Below are 20,890 nucleotides of genomic sequence, written 5' to 3'. Positions count from 1 at the left end.
TTATTGATCCAAGAGAGACATTGTGGGTCGGAAATTTGGACTGCCATGAGGACTGCTGCTCTCTGCTAGCCATTATGGCTCAGGTTATAAAGATTAAGCGACTTCAGGGTCCAGGATGGGCCTCCTGCACATAGAAGGCACTGTGGCTCAGGAAAACTGTATTGACTAGAGTTTGACTGAATCTCAATCTTCCCCTCTTCTCTCCCCACCTCCGCCTGTTTTCTTACCCCCCCCCCCCACTGTGACCTAAAGCCATTTGAATTGCATTACATGACAAGTGCCTCCAAACTAGAGTAATCTGACAGTAAAGTGCCAGACCCTGCCACAACAGCCAAGGTCTGAAACTGACAGACGGTCTTTGAGTTCATTGTTACCAAAACAGTGTTCCTGTGGCTCTCCCCTTATTTATTTCCAGCACATGTTAAAGAATCCTGGGTAAATAGCTCTGCTGCCAACGCTGATACAGTACAGTATATCTGATTATTGTATTTTCTACTCAGAAAGGAAAGTGGAATACAGAGAAGGTACATGATTTGTCAAATAGCTCCAGTGAATGGGGCAGAGAACAGAGAAGAGGAGTTTCACAGAGGCTTCAGGATTTCCACACAATAACTGACTTTGCAGGCATCTGGACTTCGAGGGGAATAGTAATTATGTTTCTATAGTAACTTTCTCCATTTCATTCGTGGAAATGTATCATAACTCTAAGAAACTATGGTGGTTATGAGTAACTGGGGAATAATAAGCTTAGCTCTCCAGAGGACCAGCACCCACAGGCTGGTCTGTCAACTGAGAGAGAGGACAGTTGTTTAAGGAGGCTTTTAGAATCCAGTCTTTCTGATATTCTTTGAGGATTTATAGAGAAGCTGTGGTAAATAATCTAAAAAGAATATGCATTTTTATAAAGGTTGGATGCAAATACCAGGTCAACAACAGAGAGAGAGAGAGAGAGACAGAGACAGAGACAGAGAGAGACAGAGAGAGAGAGAAGCATTTGAATTCTTAAAACACATTTAAAATATAGAATGGTATATTTAAATACCAGAACACAAGGCACTCCAAAAAGAGAAGACATGCTTTCCAGTCTATAGATGGGAATGCTAGTGACATTGATTTAGTTGCTAACTTAGTACTTAACATTAGGTGTGAAAAGTCAATGAACTCATGCAAAGATAGCACTTAGGCTGGGGTGGGCACATAGGGTTCAGAGAGTGTTGCTTCCTATATGGTATGACATTTCGTGTTTGGAGAAGCTCTTCATCGAACAACTAGGCCACTTTTGACTGATCATTGTTAGGCAGACAAGCTGTCTTTGGGAAGCTCTGAGTCTCCCACCCCCTGCCTTTCCCCTCCCCAATCACCTAGCTGACACATGGAAAACAGACAGTGTATCATCCACATTTAGTTTACCTGATGTAGAGACCAAAAATCTCTCTTCACTCATAAATAACACAGTGTAATTTTACATGGAGATCAGTAGCCCATCCTCAGCCCCTCTTCTTCTTTCTGCTGTACCTTCTGTGTAAGCATGTTTTCTAGAGAACAGTTGCCAGCTATCTGTGATCAGTGGGTAGCAGTCATTCAGCACTTATCTGAGCCACCCAGAACGTTGACACTGAAATGCTCGCCTGAATTATGAAAGCATGCCTTCTATTGCCTAGCATAGCAATAAAAAAGGTTATTTTTAAGAACTTAGTAACCACAAATGGGTACTTCAGGTAGATTTAAGTATACTCCATACCATTGTGACACATATACATTATTTTATTAATTCTTTCAGCATAGCTTTCATATTTTAATGTCATTGGAGCTGGGATGCATCTTATAGTTAGTTGATTATGACTTAAATTCAATGAAATATGATAGTTATTCAATTTAAGATCAGTGTAAGAAGGCTGCAAATTCACAGTCCATTGAAGCATGACATAGAATGAAAGCAAATTTGGGTAACTTAAGGTAAAACTGTTTGAAAAAACATTCAATATTCATTATTTCTTACACTACGTAAAATGAGCAATCCTTAGATAAGCTACAGGGGAAAGTGTGTGAAGGCCTTTACCTGATGCAGTCAGTCTCTGAGAGATTTGAGTCAGTAGCACAGAGGACGTTCCCTTTTCACCCTGGTCATAACAGCATTTAGATCATTATCGGTTGCTATGTAAAGCAACACAAAGCTGACTACCACATGCTGTCTGTAAATACGTTCTCCACCTGCTTGCCATCAAGAACTGGAAAACCTCTAAATTTTACTTCAGCTTCGATCACAGGCAACATAGCCCAATGCAGAATTAACATCTCACTCATTTCCAGCCCTCATTGTCAACCCATCTGGATGGTGGGGGTGTGGAGTAACTTAAATAATGCACCCAAACCCTGTGAGCATCACTGTGAATATGTATAAACCGAAAGAGGTAGCTCCATTACATATCCATGGCATTCAAGTTTGCCTGAGCCAGCTCTGCCTCCTGAAATAAGCACTCCAATACACTGTAAACTCTGATAAATTTTTAGCATCAGGTTCACTCCCACCTCAAGTGCCAGCATTTGGAATGACACCCTTGGATAAAGTTGGCACTCATAAAAGATTTGTTGCATGGAGTTGAATCAAAGTAGGTGATAGTGTTGCTACCTTTGCTTGGTATTCTACCACACTGTCTTTAAATCGGGGCAGTCTCGCTAAAGCTGAATGGCTTCTGGCTTTAGCTGAGTAACTGTGCTGCTGCTAAGTCAGTATACAGAGTTAGGAAGAATACACCCAGTACATGTAGCAATGGTAGAGAATGGAGGTCTATTTTTGTGCAGGTGAGTCCTAAGAGGTCTTTAAAACTCAGCAAAAGAGAGAAAGCAGGATGAAAGGATAGAGGAGAAATCCAGAGAGAACAATCTCTTCAGAAATGGCAAGAGTCTAGAAGTCTTGGTTTGTCAGATGTTAAGTGTTGACCACCAGTTTAACAAATTATTTCTTGATTGGCTTATCTTTTCAAGATATGGAACCTCCTAGAATCAAGTGCCCAAGTGTGAAAGAACGTATTGCTGAACCAAATAAGCTAACAGTGCGGGTGTCCTGGGAAACCCCAGAGGGAAGAGATACAGCAGATGGCATTCTTACTGAGTAAGTCAAACATGAAACTTGGCAGCTGCAACTCTCTCTCTCTCTCTCTCTCTCTCTCTCTCTCTCTCTCTCTCTCTTTCTCTTCCTCTCTCCCTCCCTCCCTTCCTCCCTCCCTTTCTTTTCCTCTCCTTCCTTGAAGCCTTGTACATCATAAGTAAGCATAGGTGCTGACCTACATTTCCAACCTAAGTTGTCTCCTAGGAAATGTTCTGACATTTCCTAAATGTGAGATATTTACTACCCAGGGTAGAGTGTTATCTATGTTGGTATATTTATGTTTCAGACCTGGTCACTCTGGTCACCATCTAACATACTATATAGTTTATTTGTAAATAACAAACAGTATTTGTAGTCCTAAAGGCTAGAAAAGTACCTGGCACATAGTTAACACTCAGTTAAGATTTATTGGTGAGGTCCTAGTTGGAGCTCACTGACTCTGGACTGACAGCCCGGGAACCTGCATGGGACTGAACTAGGCCGCTGAAAGTGGGTGACAGCTATGTGGCTCAATCTGTTTGTGGGGTCCCTGGCAGCAGGACCAGAACTTATCCCAGGCGCATGAACTGGCTTTTTGGAGCCCATTCCCTGTGGTGGGATACCTTGCTCAGCCTTGATACAATGGGGAGGGGCTAGGCTCTCCTTCAACTTGGTATGCCAGACTTTGTTGACTATCATGGGAGGCCTTACCTACTCTGAGGAGTGAATGGGGGTAGAGCGGTAGGGAGGTGAGGAGGTGGGAGAAGGGGAGGGAGGGGAACTGGGGTTGGTATGTAAAATGGAAGAAATTTTAATAAATAAATATATTTTTAAAAAGATTTATTGGTGAAAGACAGAAAAAAGGGTAGAGGGAAGGAGGAAAGAGGAAGAGATAAAGGCAAAAGAAGGCAGCTGGTTAATGCAGGGATCTACTCTCTCCTGTTGTTTATAAAAAGGGCTCCTCATATCCCCGGGCCTTCCGAAGCCCTCACAGCCATTTGGAAGCCTTCTGTGTCTCCCATGCTAAGTCAAGTGCTGTGCCTTTTCTCAGTCTGTGGTTACGGTTTGATGCAGAACTTTTCCATTCCTTGTCTGTTGTCTGTTCCTGTTTCAAAACTTCACATTTTTTGCTTGTTTTTGTTTTGTTTTGTTTTGTTTTCTTGAGACAGAGTTTTTCTGTGTAGTTTTGGTGCCTTTCCTGGATCTCGCTCTGTAGCACAGGCTGGCCTCGAACTCAAAGATCCACCTGGCTCTGCCTCCCAAGTGCTGAGATCAAAGGCATGCACCACCACCACCTGGCTGCATTTTTGTTTTTAAACTTTTGAGCACATCAAACACTTGGAAAAGCTTGTGATCCAAGTGAAGGTGTCCTCTGAATTCTTCCCTGTCTCAAGCCTATTTTCCTGGGCCACTGAATTCATAGTGTGATGTCCAGCCAAGTAATAGGTGGTCACATTTTGTTCTACTCTACCATTTGGACATGTACCCTAACAATATGTCAGCATGCTCATCTATACATTAGAATTCATAGCTAGTTAGACCTCCTGGCAGAGGTTCCATACCTGGGTGCTTCTGACTTATGTCCTTTTGGGCCATTAAGGCAGGGATATAGATTCTAGAATCTCGTCAATATTGCAGGGCTCAGGACAAAACATTTTTGTACACAATTGTTAGCAATAACATAATATTTATTAATAAGAGTGATTAGGTCTTTTATTCATAGCAGGATATTTTATTCCCACATTCTAATATCCCCCAGCATATCTTCTTCTTTAAATAACAGGATTAGTTTTTTTCCAAGTGTAATTTTTCAAAGATAAAGTTTGATAATTAAGATATTTACTCTTGCTACATACACAGATCATGAAGTCCCTAGGAGAAACTTTATGGAATTGAGTTAAAAAAAATGGTTTCTGGGGACTTGGAAATAATATCTGTAAATACAGCAATGAATTTAAAACCATGTCTTGGATACACAAACTCAATTTTTTTCGATAAATAAATTTTTATATCAAAAAAAGTTAGTCATATGAAAAAAGTGACTAACTTTACACACAGGGACATGCATATGCGTATATATATATATAGTATATACACATATATACATATGTGCATACATGAAAAATTTTAAAAAATCAATTCAGAATTGGCATAATTGGGGGTTGGGCACTATTTATCCTTAACTTGTACAATGCCTGACTCAGCCCATGGCATATAATCAGTTCTTAGATTTCTGTAACAGTTGAAGTCTTGTATAATAAATTCAAAATATAAAATATCACATCACTGTAGATGTAATTCTGAATGGTCTTATTAAATAAGAAACAAAGAGCCAAATGCAGAGTTAAAAGCCCAAGAGGTCAGAGCCCTTAGCTTACCAGCCACTGCTGTCCTTCCCCTGAGAAAAAAGACCGACTTCCTGTGTGTCTGTATTTTTATTGACTTTCTGTTCTGCCTTCTCATTGGTTGTAAACCCAACCACATGACCTCCTCGTCACTGCTTGTTTATACAGACCTCCAGGTCTCTATGGTTGGTACTTGGATTAAAGGCGTGTGTCTCCAAGCTGGCTGTGATCAGATTAAGGGCGTGTGCTACCACTGCCAGACTTATGCTAAATGGCTTGCTATTAGCTCTGACCCCCAGACAATTTTATTTGTTAACATACAAATAAAATCACATTTCAGCACAAATAAAATATCACCATATTTTGCCCTTCTATTCTAATAAAAAGCAAAAAGGAAAAAAGTTATAAGGGGGAGGAAGGAGGACAGGGGAATCTGTGGCTGATATGTAAAATTAAATTAAATTACAAAATTAATTAAAAAAAGAAAAACTGTATACAAAAGTACAATAACTATATACAATATATACAAGCAATAAATACCTAAACAATGTCTAGTCCATTTGACAAATTCAGAGAAAATAATTCCATTGTCTATCCTATTTTGGTAAGTCCAAAATGTGCCTGATTCACTTTCTATCCTAACTTATATTACTAACATAAGATATTATAGAACTATCTTATAATGTCTTTCAAATTTAAATACTTAAATCTCTTTAGTGAGTTTCTTTTCTGAAATTCTTAATAACTATCTAATCTTCAACTTCCTCAGAGACCTAAGAAGGAAATAATATTACCTAAAAAAAAACAAAAACAAAAACAGGAAGTGCACACTAGTGGCTTCCAAAAAAAATGTGAGTTGACAGAAACAGCCAGCTGCCTGGACAGTCACCTGAGGTTTCTCTGTAGTGTTGGGGCATCATGTTCGGCCTACAGGCTTAACTAACTGACAGACTCATTTCTGAGCTAGGATGTACACAAGGCCTATAGCTCAACCTCACATTTGGTGAGAGCAGCCCATGTACCAGAAACACCTGAATTCCACTAGTGTCCTGTCATGATTCAGGGTTTTAAATTCTGGAAATTGTTGATGTTTTTTAAATTCAGCTGTCTATTCTTCTCAGCTTGTGAGTGGCTTCAACTCTTTTATTAAATGCTAGTCTACCACTGAAACTCCGTCAGCTTACTCTTTCAAGAATAACTGTTTCAGCTACAGTTCCACTGCACACCAGGAGCCATTGGTCCACTGCCAGTTCAGCTGCCTTCAAAGAAAAGGGCACTGTACCTTTTCTGGATTTCAAAGGCCACTTCAGGTATGGTGCCATATTGTCCTGGCCTCAGAGGATGCCTGTTACTAAAGCCACAACCACACTTGTCTTGGCAAGAATTGGTAGTCCTTTGTTTCATGTCCTGTCTGTCCATTTTGTCCTGTTTGTCAGCAGTTGATTTGAGAATACTTTCTTGTCTAGTGGCTAACTTTTGCCACAATGAAAATTAACCCCATATGCAGTTTCTTCAATGCCCATATCTTCTCTGAAGTAGATTGGTACTGCCAGGAGCCAACATGTCTCACAGTCATAAAAAAGAAAAATTTTCTAAGTTATTAAAACATTTTAAATGCCATATTCTGTAGATCTCTGAAGGGTTTGAAGATGACCGGTCTAAATTATATCTGCTCGATCTTGAAAAAATACCTAATATGATTACAAGTTTAATTGTAATGTCTAATTACTAACTTTCATTTCTTTATATCCTAATAGGTGGTAATAATAACATTCAAGGATTAGCAAATTGCATTACATTGTTAAATGAACGGTATAAGTACAATATCTTGAACAAAATTAGAAATATATGTATGGCATTTTCTAACAATATCAATCTCAATATATATAATTTGTATGCAATATACAAAAATCCAATCCAATGTAAAGTATTTAAAACTAGTAATTGTTTTTTAAAAGTAGATTCAATAATCTAACTTCTTATCTATATCGCATCTATATCTTCCCTTTATTTTTCTGAGTATATTCAATAATCTACTCTCTATTCTATTTCTATATATCTTTTTAAAATCAAGGACCTTAAATCTAATCTCCTTTGCCTAGCCCTTTTCCTAACTCTTAACAACTTGTAACCAACCCTCCTAAACAATGAAAATTATCCCTGTCCCCAAACCCATTAAAAGACAAAAAAACCCACCCACCCCCCCATGTCACCATGTGACCCCTTTTGTCTAAAGGCTTTGCAGTTTTGTGGAGGGCCTCTTATTAAGGTTAGAATTGTGACATTTAACAGAAGGATTACAGTAGACCCTGACCCTCTGTTCAATGCAGCTTATCTGCCTCCAGAGTTCAGCAGTGCTGTTGGTTGCCACCCAGCTCCCATATAAATATTCATGGAGACTTACTACTACTTATAAATACTGAGCCTTAGCTTGGCTTATTTCTTGCCAGCTTTTCTTAACTAATTATCCATCTACCTTTTGCATGCGCCACCACTGCCTGGCCTGACACAGGTGTTTGTTTTGCGTCCCCTTGATGACTCCTGTTATGTTCATGATGAAATGGAGTCTCAGAGAAATTAGCAGCCACTCTTATTTGAAAGATCACTCTTTTTGGGTTTATCTGAATTTACATTTACTGTCTAAGGATCTTAAGATCTTAAGGCATCTAAAGTAAAAAAAATGACATCTCTGAGTGGTGGGATTTCTGATAATTCCCCAAGACTCCTCAGTTCATGCCTATATGTAAAGCGTTCCTTAGTGGTGACAATGATGATTCCATATGGCCATTATCATCAAATGTCATCATTCCTAGGGGCCGCAATGAAAAGGTGAGTTTTCTATACATTAAAAACTACCACAAAGCTGTCATTTCATTATGCTATGCCAACTGGTGGTGTTGTCGAATAGCTATGAAGATAGATGCTATAGTCACCCCATGATGTGCAATCCTGGCCAAGCCCCTTAGCCTTTTGTTGCCGTAATTTCCTTTCCTGCAAAATAGTTCTATGAGGATTAATTAAACAATCAATAATAAACCATGCCTGATACATGTAAGATTTATATAAAGCAGACAACAAGTTTTGCTTTTACTAACATAGTATTAGGGTAGTCAAGGATCCACAGAGAATTTACCATTTGCTCAGAAAGGTCTTCACTGACAGAGATAGAAAAAGCAAAGAACATTCTAGTACCTGCTGCAGGCCCAAATTGCCAATAAACTATACTCAGAAAGCGTTGTGTTGTCTGCCAAACAAGGATGACAGGCAGGCTCAGCCCACAACCCCCGTTCTGTGCTTCAGCAACAAACAAATGAGCAAACAAAAAAGCAAATCTCCCCTTAGCAAAGGGAAGTTCAGGAGACCGCTCCTCACAGAACCTCGGTTCTGCTTGACAGGCTCAGAGGCTGCTCAGCAGCAGCATTTCCCTCTGTCTCAGAGCTCAACAGCGGCTTTTTAGTACACAAGCGTAATCTTGGGTATTTCTGTTTTCTTCCTTAAGTGTTATTCTAAAAGGCCTCCCTCCAGGCTCGAATTTTCCAGAAGGAGACCACAAGATTGAATACACAGTCTATGACAGAGCTGAGAACAAGGGCACCTGCAAGTTTCGAGTTAAAGTAAGAGGTGAGACTGTTGCTTCCTGGTGACTGTCAAAGAAAGAGGGAACAGGTCACTAAGCGGGTGTGTTCTCAATGCCCCTTGTAGTAGGGCTACTGCCAGCTTTGGATTAGGCTTTGGTGATGCTGAGGGAAGCATTCCATCTTAATGCCTGGATTTCAATATTGGGGGAAGGGACCCACAGCTGTCTGTCCAAGAAGACCACCACTTAGTAATTTTTCCATCTCTGAGCTAATATCTCTAATACCTGCAATAAACAACCTGAGTGGTCAGAAGTCCCAGCTTTTAGGTCTTGCAGACCTTTGGTCTACCTGAGAAAATATTTTGAAAACTTGGTGTTTCATGGTTTGGCCAGGTAGTCAGTATCATTTACTGTTCAGGGCTCCTCATCTGTCACATGAGGGGACTAATGCTGCTCTCTCAAGGGTCCCATTGGTATGGGTGATGATCATTATGGGGCATTATCCAATAGTCATCCTTACCTCCCACTCATTTCGCTAGTTGGTGTATAACTTCATGACAAACCCGGGGCCTCTCTTCTCGGGTTACTTTATGGAAGAGTACTCAGGGCTAAGGCTATTCTGGGTTTGTGTCCCCTACAGTCAGACGCTGCGGCAAACTCACTGCCCCAGAGAATGGTTACATGAAGTGTTCCAGCGATGGTGATAACTATGGAGCTACTTGTGAATTCTCCTGTATCGGTGGCTATGAACTTCAGGGTAGTCCTGCCCGAGTATGCCAGTCCAATCTGGCTTGGTCTGGCACAGAGCCCACCTGTGCAGGTATGTGTGCAGTTCTTTCTTCAGCTAGCATCAGAATCTGAAACACCCTGATTCCAGAGCTGGTAAAAGGAGCTTTAGTGCCTTTACACCATAAAATTCAGCGTCATCTCTGCTCATCTGAGTAGGTGAAAAAGGTGTCTTGTTCTCTGATTCCCCCCTTCATGTCTTTTAAGAAACAACCTGGATGCCAGTCTTTAGTGACATTAAGCCAATAGTTTGTTTATTTACATTTGTCCCTCTACTTTACAGCTGAGGATTTAGTTTTCAATGCTAGTACACTGCTGTGTGGAGACCGTATAATTCTGGCCCTGCATCATTGCCTTAAGTGTCATACATATCTTGGGCACTTGAAATCCTTTCTCCTGTGTAAAGTGAAGAGAATCATACCTCTCCTAAATGTGGTCGTCTACTGAATGCTATAATAGAGTAGTAACAGGGTAAGCCTTCATTCAACAAGTGCCAGCCAGAGGCTCTTACTGATGAATTGGGCTGAGGGTGGGAAATCTAGACTACCTAGGAAACTCCAGACTAATTTTTTTTTAATTTTTAAAATTTTTTTTAATTTCCTCAATACCATTCAGAGCAGAAAAGCCACATGTGTCTCAGACTCCTCAGCTAAGTACTTGATGTCCATTTTTGTGACACGGAGGCCTGCAATATATTGTCAAATAATCTCATAAATCTATGTAGTTGCTAGCCATATATGGGCATGGAGCACTTGAACTAAGTCCAAATTTAGGTATGTTGTCGGGTGTAAAATATCCTCCCATTTAAAAGTCTTAGCACAATAAAGAATACAAAGCATCCCTACTTTTTGTGTTGCTTGCATGTTGAAATGTTTGGGTATATTGGGTTGACATGTAAAGCTATTGTCACATATGTGTTTGTACATTTGTAATGAAGCTTCTAGAAAAATTCAAATTGTACAGTTATGTAAAATCAATTTACATTGACCAAGACTGTGAGCCCCAAAGGCCATGTTAGAGATAACGGCTGCCTCTCATTCAAAACAATGGCCCAGAAGTTGACACATAGCTGTCACTCAGGGTAGTTGACTGAACGAAAATGTAAATGAACCGTGTTTTCAAAGCTGACCTGAAGTTTGAAATATTAGCACCATATTCATAAGCCCTATATAGTGTGTTCTCATGTTTCTTTTGTGATTTCTTTCTCAGGGCCAGACTGTTTGCTGCTCTGTGTACTGAGCCAATCATTTAGGGCTGTCTGTCATTTATCCGTTTCCATGGAAGAACTATAATTAAAGCACCTTGACTCATGCTCTCCTGGGCCTTATTGACCAAACAATGAATTTATGTTAGACTAAGCTACTAAGTTTAATGTGATTTGTTACAGCAGCAAAAGAAAACTAGGGCACCTCATCTACTATGGGTGCTTCATGAACTCACTTCTCAAATCAACTACTTACATGTGAATTCTCATCTCAGGGTCTACTTAGGGTTTTGTATGTGACTGGTTAAGTTAAGGCTTTGGAACTTATGCGACCATTTCTGATTACAGCAATGAATGTCAATGTTGGTGTCAGAACAGCAGCCATGCTTCTGGATCAGTTTTATGAGAAAAGGAGACTCCTCATTGTGTCCACACCTACAGCTCGAAATCTCCTCTACAGACTGCAGCTGGGAATGCTGCAGGTGAGGCCTTGAGGCAGAGTTAAAATGGGAGGGAGGCCTCTAACAGGAAGAAGACAGGCACTTCACTCAAAGCAAAGGCCAGACTCAATGCCTAATGCATTTAGGGTGAGTTTAAGGGACCAGCACTTTAGAGACAGTCATTCATTTCTGGTGCTGGTGTATAACCTTATTAACATTGACTCCCCAGAGCTAACCCAATCATTCTCCAATCAGCGAGGTTTGTCTGTCTTTGCAAATAAGCTTAATTGGCATGTTGTCCAGGCCCAGCCAAAGAACAATTGTCTTTGCTGATCCTGTCCAGCACATTCATAGACTGGAGGTGATCAATCAGTTATCTTCCCAATAGACTGGCTAAGAAGATACAAGGCATCTGAAAGCCTCTAGGCACAATATCCCTCCTTGGGAATTCCACCTCCTCTAATAAAGGTGAATTTTGCTGCTATTGGATGAGACAATCAACATGTTGGGGGAGGATAGAAACTGCAAAGGTCGCACTGGAAGTTGCCTGATTTTTGTCTTGAAGTTGCATGGCAATGAATGGCCAACTTCACTGAAATGCTAAAGAAGCAGGATATGCTGCACTCCTCTTCTAGGATTCCTCATTCATTTATTCCTGTTCAAACCATCTTGGTGTAATCAAAGGCAGCAGTTTACTACTCAGCACAAGTACAATGAATAATGAGTCTTTCACTGTTCTTTGTCATCTGAACAGGTTGCCCATGAACTGTGAAGAGCCATATGAAATGTTTGGGCTCCCTTGATAAGAACCAAATTCACTAAATCTGTATCATAAATCCCTGTCACCCTACCTGCCCTTGTATACCTCTGTCTTAGTTAGGGTTACTAGCTATATCGAAGCACCTTGGTGTTAGGGTTGGCGTCCAAAACAGAGAGCTTCACTCCGATATCGGGTCACAAAAGAAGCTTTATTAGCACGAGCTCGTGGGCCACCAGTGCGAGAAATAACTGGTGACCCCGAGTCTAAGGCTCGCAGGCCTTTTACAAGGCGGTTCTATCAGGGCAGGGGAGCGGGGTCATCCAGAGTGCTGACATCTGGGGGCCAGATGTCTTCTCGGTCTTTCTCAGAATCTGGGTAGGTAAATGAATTCCAAGCTTATCTGGGTGGGTAAACAAATTCCAAGCTTACCTAGCAAGGGGTTATTTTGCAAGCATTCTTCTCAAGCCATTTATCTTGCAAGCACAACCACAGGCAGTTATCCTGCAAGCATCCTGTTAGCACGGCATGATGGGCTAACTTTCTGGTATGGGGCGTGGGGGCAGAGTGCAGTATTTTCCACTGAATCTACAATTAGCAGAGCTAGTGGGGGGGGCCTTGTTTCCCTTACAATGGCCTTTCATTGGCAAAAAGCAATTTAGAAAGGAATGGTTTATTTGGTTTATGCTTCCACATTCTTAGTCCATCACTGAAGGAAGTCAGGCTAGGAACTTAAGCAAGGCAGGAACCTGGAGGTAGGGGTTGATGCAGAGGCCATGGCAGAGTGCTGCTTACTGACTTGCTCCCCATGGCTTGCTTTGCTTTCTTATAGTGCTCAGACCACCAGCCCAAGAATGGCACCACTGTTGTTCGAATCTAGATGGTCTTTTAATAAAAAAAAAAAAAAAAACCAGAGCCAGATATCAGGGTAAAAGATGAAAGATCAGAGAAGCAGAACAGCTAACCACTAGTTCTTACCTCTAGGAAATCTTCAACCTAAAGAGAGTGACTTCCTAAGCCAAGCTGTAGTGGCACCATGCCTTTCATCCCAGCACTCAGGAGGCAGAGGCAAGTGGATCTCTGTAAATTCAAGGCCAGCCTGGTCTCCAAAGCGAGTTCCAGGAAAGTCACAAAGCTACACAGAGAAACCCTGTCAAAAAACAAAAAACAAAAACAAAAAAAAAAAAAGAAGAGAGTGAGTTCCTCTTTCTTCATGCCTTATAACCTTTCTCTGACCTGCCATATTACTTCCTGGGATTAAAGGTCTGTATGTTTCCCAGTACTGGGATTAAAGGTGTGTGCCAGCACTGCCTGGCTCTGTTTCCAGTATGGACTTCAACTCAGAGGGATCCAGACAGATCTCTGCCTCCTGAGTGATAGGATGAAGGGTATGTGTCACCACTGCCTGACCTTTATGTCTAATCTAGTAACTGGCTCTGTCCTCTGATCCCCAGGTAAGTTTATTAGGGTACACATTATCCCCCACCCGCCACAATGGGCTGTGCCCTCCCCCATCAATCACTAATTAAGAAAATGCCCTCCAGGCTTGCCTACAGCCGGATCTTATGGAAGAATTTCCTTAATTGAGGTTCCCTCCTCTCAGATGTGTCAAGTTTACACAAAACCAGCTAGCATAATCCTCTTGCTCCTCATAAAATGCAAATGTATATGCTTAGCTGGTTTTATAGTTCTTGGCAAAGCAGCATGGCATGGCCACACATGCCTTGAGCTTTTCTTATCCCTAGAAAAATGAATAAGCCAATAAACTTGCCTTGGCTCATGCACCAAATTTGGCCTATTGCTGCTGGATTTTGAAAGCTAGATTTTATTGGTCACAGGCCCATTTATTCACCTGCATATTGATTATGACTACTTGTAGATTGTAGTGATAGAATTGAGTACTTAGGTTAAAAGCCCCTGAGTCACTGTAAGCTTGAGTATCTGCCTCTTTTGGAGAAGTTTTGGTAGCCCGCAGACTTAGCCCATTCCTGTCCTCTCAGGCCCTAGATAAACTGCTGATCAGCTAGTTGGCCATGGCATTTTGGATCTAGATATTCTTATATTTGTCCTCTTGTCAGCACTTTTACACTTACCTTCAAGGGAGACTTGCTTGACTTAGTCATAAAGTACTGTTAAAACAGTTCAGGATTTAAAATTGTTTTTTCCATTCAGTCAGATTCATCTTGTTTATCTTCTGATAAATTTTTTGGCTTTGATTGTCACTGCTACTCCTGTTGAGACCTCCTAACATGGAGTTGACTGAGCCACATCTGCAAGCCTCTTGCCAAAAGCCAGCTAAGAGCCCAGGAATTGCTTTATCCTTGTTTTCTTGCAGTTAGGGTATGGGGAGAAAGGGTAGGAGTATGCGGAGGGTGGCTAATTAGTGCAGAAAAGGCAAGTCTGGAAAATATTCTTAATTCCTTATAAGAATGAAGTTAGAAACCTCAGAGTGGGGATAAGGGTGTGTCTTGGATGCTTTTTGGAAATTTGACTTAAGCAAAGTCCCACCATGTCTAGAAGTACCTTAGTGTAACCATTGTTTAGGTTTTCAAAATCCCATTGCCAGGCTGTTTTGTGTAATTCCACTAGGAAGATATTTAGGTTTTCTAGGCACCAGATTAGCCTTGGTTTTTCAACTGTTTTCAGAACAATTTGGAGTCAGCAAAGAAGTACCCACAAGACCATTGCTGGGGTTCCTGTCTGTGGTTCCTTAGTTATACTCACACCTCCCCTGTTGGTTCACCCTCCAGCAAGCACAGTGTGGCCTGGATCTTCGACATGTCACCGTGGTGGAGCTGGTAGGAGTGTTCCCAACCCTCATCGGCAGGATCAGAGCAAAGATCCTGCCGCCAGCTCTAGCGCTGCAGCTCAGGTAAGGGGTGTTCTCACCTTAAATTTCATGCCCTGGGATACACTTGTATCTCACGATGGATGTGCTTGTATCTGATCAGGTTCCCCGATTTCTTTTTCTTCTATTCAGTATTTAGTTCAGGCAGTCTTCAGTGCTTAATTGCTTTTATTCTGGGAGTATTATAATCATGCTAATTGGCATGTTCCTGCATGTTCAACTGAATTATGCAGTGGAAAATTGCTAATGTTTCCTTCTTCCCCCTCCAGCCAAGCATTTTCTCCTCCCTCTCTCTCTCTCTCTCTCTCTCTCTCTCTCTCTCTCTCTCTCTGTGTGTGTGTGTGTGTGAGTGTGTGTGTGTAGGTTGAAAACAAAACAGCCTAAGCAGCAGCCCTTGCTCATGTTAGGACAGATACTAATTAGCCCTTTCAGGCTTGATCTCTTTTTTCCCCATCTTTCCAGAGCACTTGTCCATATCCCTGTTTCAACAATTGTATCTCTTTTCTGTCATACTCATAAAGCTAGAGCCCTAGTAGTCAGACCTTGAGTAATGCATTAAAGTGAGCTTTAACAACTAAAAGGCAATTCTGGAATAGCCTATGTTTTTTCTTGTATCTCTTGGCCACCTTGAGGTGGGTAATTAAGGTAAACTAATACTCCCTAAAAAACTTCCCTTCTAGCCTAGTTTTTATCTTTTGTATACTACATGAGACAGAGCAAGTCTCTGTTCTCAAGGTCCCAGAAGTCTCCTTGTCTTTTAGAGTCCCAGATGACTTCACCATCTTGTACATTTATGTCTGAGATATGCATAAATAAAGTAAAAGCAAATAATGGTATTAGTCAGGTTCTTCTTATACCAAAATACCAAAGGCAAGTAACCCCTACAATTGTTTCTTTTGCTCGTAATTCTGAAGACTATAGTCAGAGATGGGGGGATTCTATTGCTTGAGTCTCTAGTGAAGGTCATCCATCATGGAGGGAAAATAGGGTCATGTAAATTGCTTACATTGAGAGCCAGGAAACAGAGAGACAAAGAGACCAGGGTTTCATAATCCTTTTCAAAGAGAGGCCTCCAAATGGCCTAAAATCCTCATGGTAGACCTCGCTTCTCAAAGAGTCTACCATCTTCCAGTAGCGCCACCTAAGTAAGCCTTTAATATGTGGGCCTTTGGAGGACACTTGCCACCCAAATTATAGCATACTCTTCTGAATTTATCCTTGGAAATGTTATGTATTACTTATACCCCCGAGTCCATTGGCCAGAACTAATCACATTATTACAATTGAACTTCAAAGGAAACTGTGAAATGCAGTGCTTTTTTATTTTTATGAAGACAATGAAATGGCATTTGGCGAATTCTACCAAAGGTGTTCAAGTAAGTTCACAAAAATTCCCTAAGAATTGTATCACAGAGAGATGCCCTGGTTAGTTTTATGCCACCTTGACACAATCTAGCATCATTTGGCAAGATGGAACCTGGAGACAGGAAATGAAGCAGAGGCTATAGTAGAACACTGATTATGGACTTGCTCTTCCTGGCTTGCTCAGCTTGCACTTTTATACCACACAGGACCACCTGCCTAGAGATTACACCACCCCCAAAGATCTGGACCCTCCCACATCAATCATAATTCAAGAAAATGCCCCATAGGCAGACCAATTTGGTGAATACATTTTCTTAATTGAGGTTACTTCTTCCCAGATGACTCTAGCTTGGGTATGGATCACACACACACACACACACACACACACACACACACACACACACACAAATTTCCATCACACCTTTTATCAATTACTTAAACAGACTTGTTACAGAGGACTAAAGAGGTGGTTCAGTGGATAAAGTGCTTGCCTCATAAACATAAAGACTGGATCAGATCCTCAGAACCTAAGTAAAGTCTAAGACAGCATTATGGGCCTGTCTGTAACTCCATCCTTGGAAGACAGTGACAGGGATCTCTGCAGCAAGCTGGCTATCTACATTAGCCTTATCAGTGAGCTCTGAGTTTGATTGAGAGTCCCTAATTTGATGAATAAGATGGAGAGTCATTGTGGTAGTCACCTGATGCCAACCTTGGGCTACCACATCTACATCCACACATATATACATGTGCCTGTACATATATAGTATACCTGAACACATGTAAACACAGATACAGAAACATATACACTACATACACATTCATACATAAAGATAAAATTTGTTGCAGAGTTTGTAAAATTAGTTTCTTTGCATAACAGATAGATGGTAGACACAGATACACATATACATGATAAATACATATACAAGAATAATAAAATCTCGATGTAATTTTAAACTGTTTAAAAAATGAACAGAGCTGACAGGAACCAAGAAGGACATCACTTTAATAATCACATTATTCTCAGACTTCCCTGGAAGGTGACACAGGAAGAGTTCCTTCCAATCCGATAATAGTCATCATGTAGCTCAGGAATACTGTCAACCTCACCCTCAAACCAAACCCACAATCTGTGAGGTACCTTGTTACCCATCTCTTGAGATGTCTGTGGTCTCTCAGCTCCAGTGAGACCCACTCATGTTACTGTTGCTGATGTGATCACTTCTCTTTTCCCATGGCAGTGGTCCTTTTTTACATTCTGTGTTAATCAAGGTACAAGAGTCACATGAAGAATGTGTGTGATAGCCCTGGGGATGTTATCATTTGATAACTGATAACTGAAAACCACGCGATGCACTTTCATTCAGCTATCCTCCCTATAAGCTCCAGCCTCAACATTGCTTGGCACCTTTCTTCTCCCAGCTCTGCTTAGTTTCTTAGTCCTCTATGTTCCTGGAACCAAGCCCCTTGTGCTTGAATTTATCTGGTGGAGGCAGTGGAATCATCTTCTTTTGGATTTCTAGTCACTAGATATGGATGAGCAAGTTAGCTTTCCACTGGGAAAAATAGTATTTCCCTATTTCATGAAACTGCTTCTTGAGAAGTGCAGTCAGTTTACATTTTATTCAATGCTATCTTTATTAACTTTTCAAGTTAGCATGAAAATGAATCGGTTTCATTAAGGCATTTTCATACGTGTATGTTATTATATTTTCTTCTAATTCATCCCCTATTTCTGACTGACCTACCCACCTCACTACCTTTTCTTTATGCAATTAAAAAAACTAATAACCATTCATAAGAGGAAAACTTCGCTTTAAATTCATATGGCAGAGTATGTTCTGCCTGCTTCATAACCTCACATTTCAACTGGAACAAAAACCAGGAGAGGAGATTGGTGGCCTCATTATTTCATTGGGCTCAGCTGTCTGCTTACTTGCCTCTTGGCTTTCTCATTTAATCTTGCTGGTATTGATATACAGCATCTACACAGATGAAATCTATTTATGTAACAAACACCACACTGCTGAAACCATCCCTGAATTTTTTGTTTTTGGTTTTTCGAGACAAGGTTTCTCTGTGTAGTTTTGGTGCCTTTCCTGGATTTCACTCTGTAGACAAGTGTGGCCTCGAACTCACAGAGATCCACCTGCCTCTGCCTCCCAAGTGCTGGGATTAAGGGCGTGCACCACCACTACCACCCAGCACCAGAGTATTTTTAAAAATTATTTGTGATACTAATTATAATGAAATAAGTAAGAGTGTCTGGGTGTAGGTCAGCTCACACAGTTCTAATTGTATTCCTGATAGTGATCACTATAATTTGTTGAATGTTACTTTAATCAAGTTTACCTTGTCCAGGCTTCCTGAGCTTTGGCCCTTTTAATACTTGAGGCTGGATTTGACTGGTTAAAAATCTGTCCTGTATACTGTAGGCTAAATATATTAATATGTCTGACATTTATCCATTTGACACCAGTAGTACCTAACTCCCTTCTTAGGACAACCAAAAGTGTGTTTAGACATGGCCAAATGTCCCCCCAGAGGTAAAATATTCTTGGTGATAGTTATCACCATTATAGTTGTGACATTACTGTTCCCCAAATCTTCTAGCCTTGCTCTACATGCATGTAGTAACTTTTGGTTTATAGTACCATAGCCAGCCTGAGATCTTCCAGACCATAAGAAGCTAAAGCAGAGTTTCTCAACTTCCAAATACCAATCGTGTAGAGATATTACTAGTAACCCAGATCCTGATTGTTAGGTATGAGGTCCGACATGAGCAAACTCTTTCTGTGCAAGTGCTCGTGTGATGCTATGGGTCCAAGGTCCACACTTTGAGTAGTGGGGACATAAAAATGATTCAGTCCTTCATGGCATCAAGCATTTCTCTGCAAAGTATTGTCATAGGGCTCTGGTTGGCCCCTAGAAGTCTTGGGGGTCGGGGTTTAACATAGTCAAGTCTTCTTTTTGTTTATTCCAGGCTGTTGCTTCGAATCCCACTCTATTCCTTCAGCATGGTACTAGTGGATAAGCATGGCATGGACAAAGAACGCTATGTCTCCCTAGTGACACCCATGGCTCTCTTCAACCTCATTGACACTTTCCCCCTGAGAAAAGAAGAGATGATCCTACAAGCTGAGATGGGCCAGACTTGCAACACCTGATGGGATGTTACATTCTTGGCGGTTCCTCATCTCTTTTTACATAGTGCTGTACCTTACATAGTGCCCTTTACCTGGGAAGGCCTTAAAAATATTCTTGATGTACAGATTTTCATTTGTAATTTTAAAAGTCTATTTTATTATATGCTTTCTTTGCCCTTAAAAATTGACATAATCTTTTTAAACTTTGAAATGTTTCAAAATATATGACTATATCTACTCTTTCTAACCCCCCCTTTAGTCCTTTGTGGCTGGTTAACTCTATAATTAGAAATTACAACCACACACATGCTCTCAGCATATTATTCATTGTGAAACACACTTTTCTTTCCTTTTTTTTTATATAAGACTTTTGTTAATAAAATGTTTTGACGCAAACTTACTAAAATTCACTTTTTAAAAAATAAATCAAGCATCAGGCCTACTTGCTTCATGTGATAGGTAGTTTTAAAACTGTGATTTTTTTTGTTTATCTTAAGACAGGGAAACTGTAGTCCTGGCAAGGGATCAAGTGAGGTGGGAGAGAGAGCTAAGGCCCTAATATATTAATCCAAAAATCAAAAAACTAAACCTTTAACTTCTTATAGCTAATGGTGTGAGATCCTACAGCTAGAGAAAGTATTGACTCCTCTTACTCCATTTTCCTGTGCAACAATGTATTTACCTTGTATGAGGAACTGTAAGTAATCCAGAGCTGATTTAAAGCATACAGGAAGATACACATAGGTTATAGGCAACCATAATGAGGTTTTATATAAACAGTTAGATATCCACAGATTGGGCGATCCTTGAGTGTCCTGTAACCATTCACTTCTGTGGTCTGTGTATGAAGGACAGATGGATCTCGGTGGATCTTGGTGGATCTTGGTGATGGTTGATGGATGAAGCCTCAAACAATGGACTTATCAGTAATATAGATGCTGGAGTCAGGTTGAAATTTAGTAGTGGAAAAGTACTTTCTCAAAGTCCTGAGAAATGTCTTCAAAGGCTCCCCCATTTCCTCCTACTCTCAATAAAAGATCTTATCAGAGATGCTCGAAGTATCCTCCTCCTCAATGGACATGCTATCAATGAGAGAGAAATATCACAGAATACCACTCCAAGACAAAGAACTACAGGCGACTAATGGACACTGAGAGAAGGATCATCTCCTAGGGATGATCCCTCTAACGGGTTGTCAATACAAGCCACACTAAAGAGACAGACTCGGCAGGTTGTAATTTATATATTTATGCACATATGTGTAGCAATAATAATAAAAAGAGGTCATCAACTTGAGAGGGAGTGAGGGGGAAATGTGGAGGGTGTTGGAGGGA

General features: G+C 40.7%; 1 protein-coding gene across 2 annotated transcripts in view; it reads left to right on the top strand.

Annotated features, from left to right (window-relative positions):
* Srpx (sushi repeat containing protein X-linked) overlaps positions 1 to 20,662 on the top strand; it is a 79,272-nt gene extending 58,610 nt beyond the window's left edge. The window contains exons 4-9 of one of the 2 annotated variants that reach the window (XM_036175472.1): positions 2,986 to 3,112; positions 8,933 to 9,054; positions 9,651 to 9,830; positions 11,349 to 11,482; positions 14,948 to 15,069; positions 19,394 to 20,662. In XM_036175472.1, the coding sequence (XP_036031365.1) occupies positions 2,986 to 3,112; positions 8,933 to 9,054; positions 9,651 to 9,830; positions 11,349 to 11,482; positions 14,948 to 15,069; positions 19,394 to 19,577 (869 nt within the window). In that variant the 3' untranslated portion in view covers positions 19,578 to 20,662. The remainder of the gene's footprint in view (positions 1 to 2,985; positions 3,113 to 8,932; positions 9,055 to 9,650; positions 9,831 to 11,348; positions 11,483 to 14,947; positions 15,070 to 19,393) is intronic. The other variant, XM_036175471.1, reaches the window with a different exon arrangement.
* The last annotated feature ends 228 nt before the right edge of the window (positions 20,663 to 20,890 follow it).

This window comes from Onychomys torridus, chromosome X (assembly GCF_903995425.1).
Source record: "Onychomys torridus chromosome X, mOncTor1.1, whole genome shotgun sequence".
Taxonomy (NCBI): domain Eukaryota; kingdom Metazoa; phylum Chordata; class Mammalia; order Rodentia; family Cricetidae; genus Onychomys; species Onychomys torridus.
Note: the sequence above shows the minus strand (reverse complement) of the source record. Positions and strands in the feature narration are given on the sequence as shown.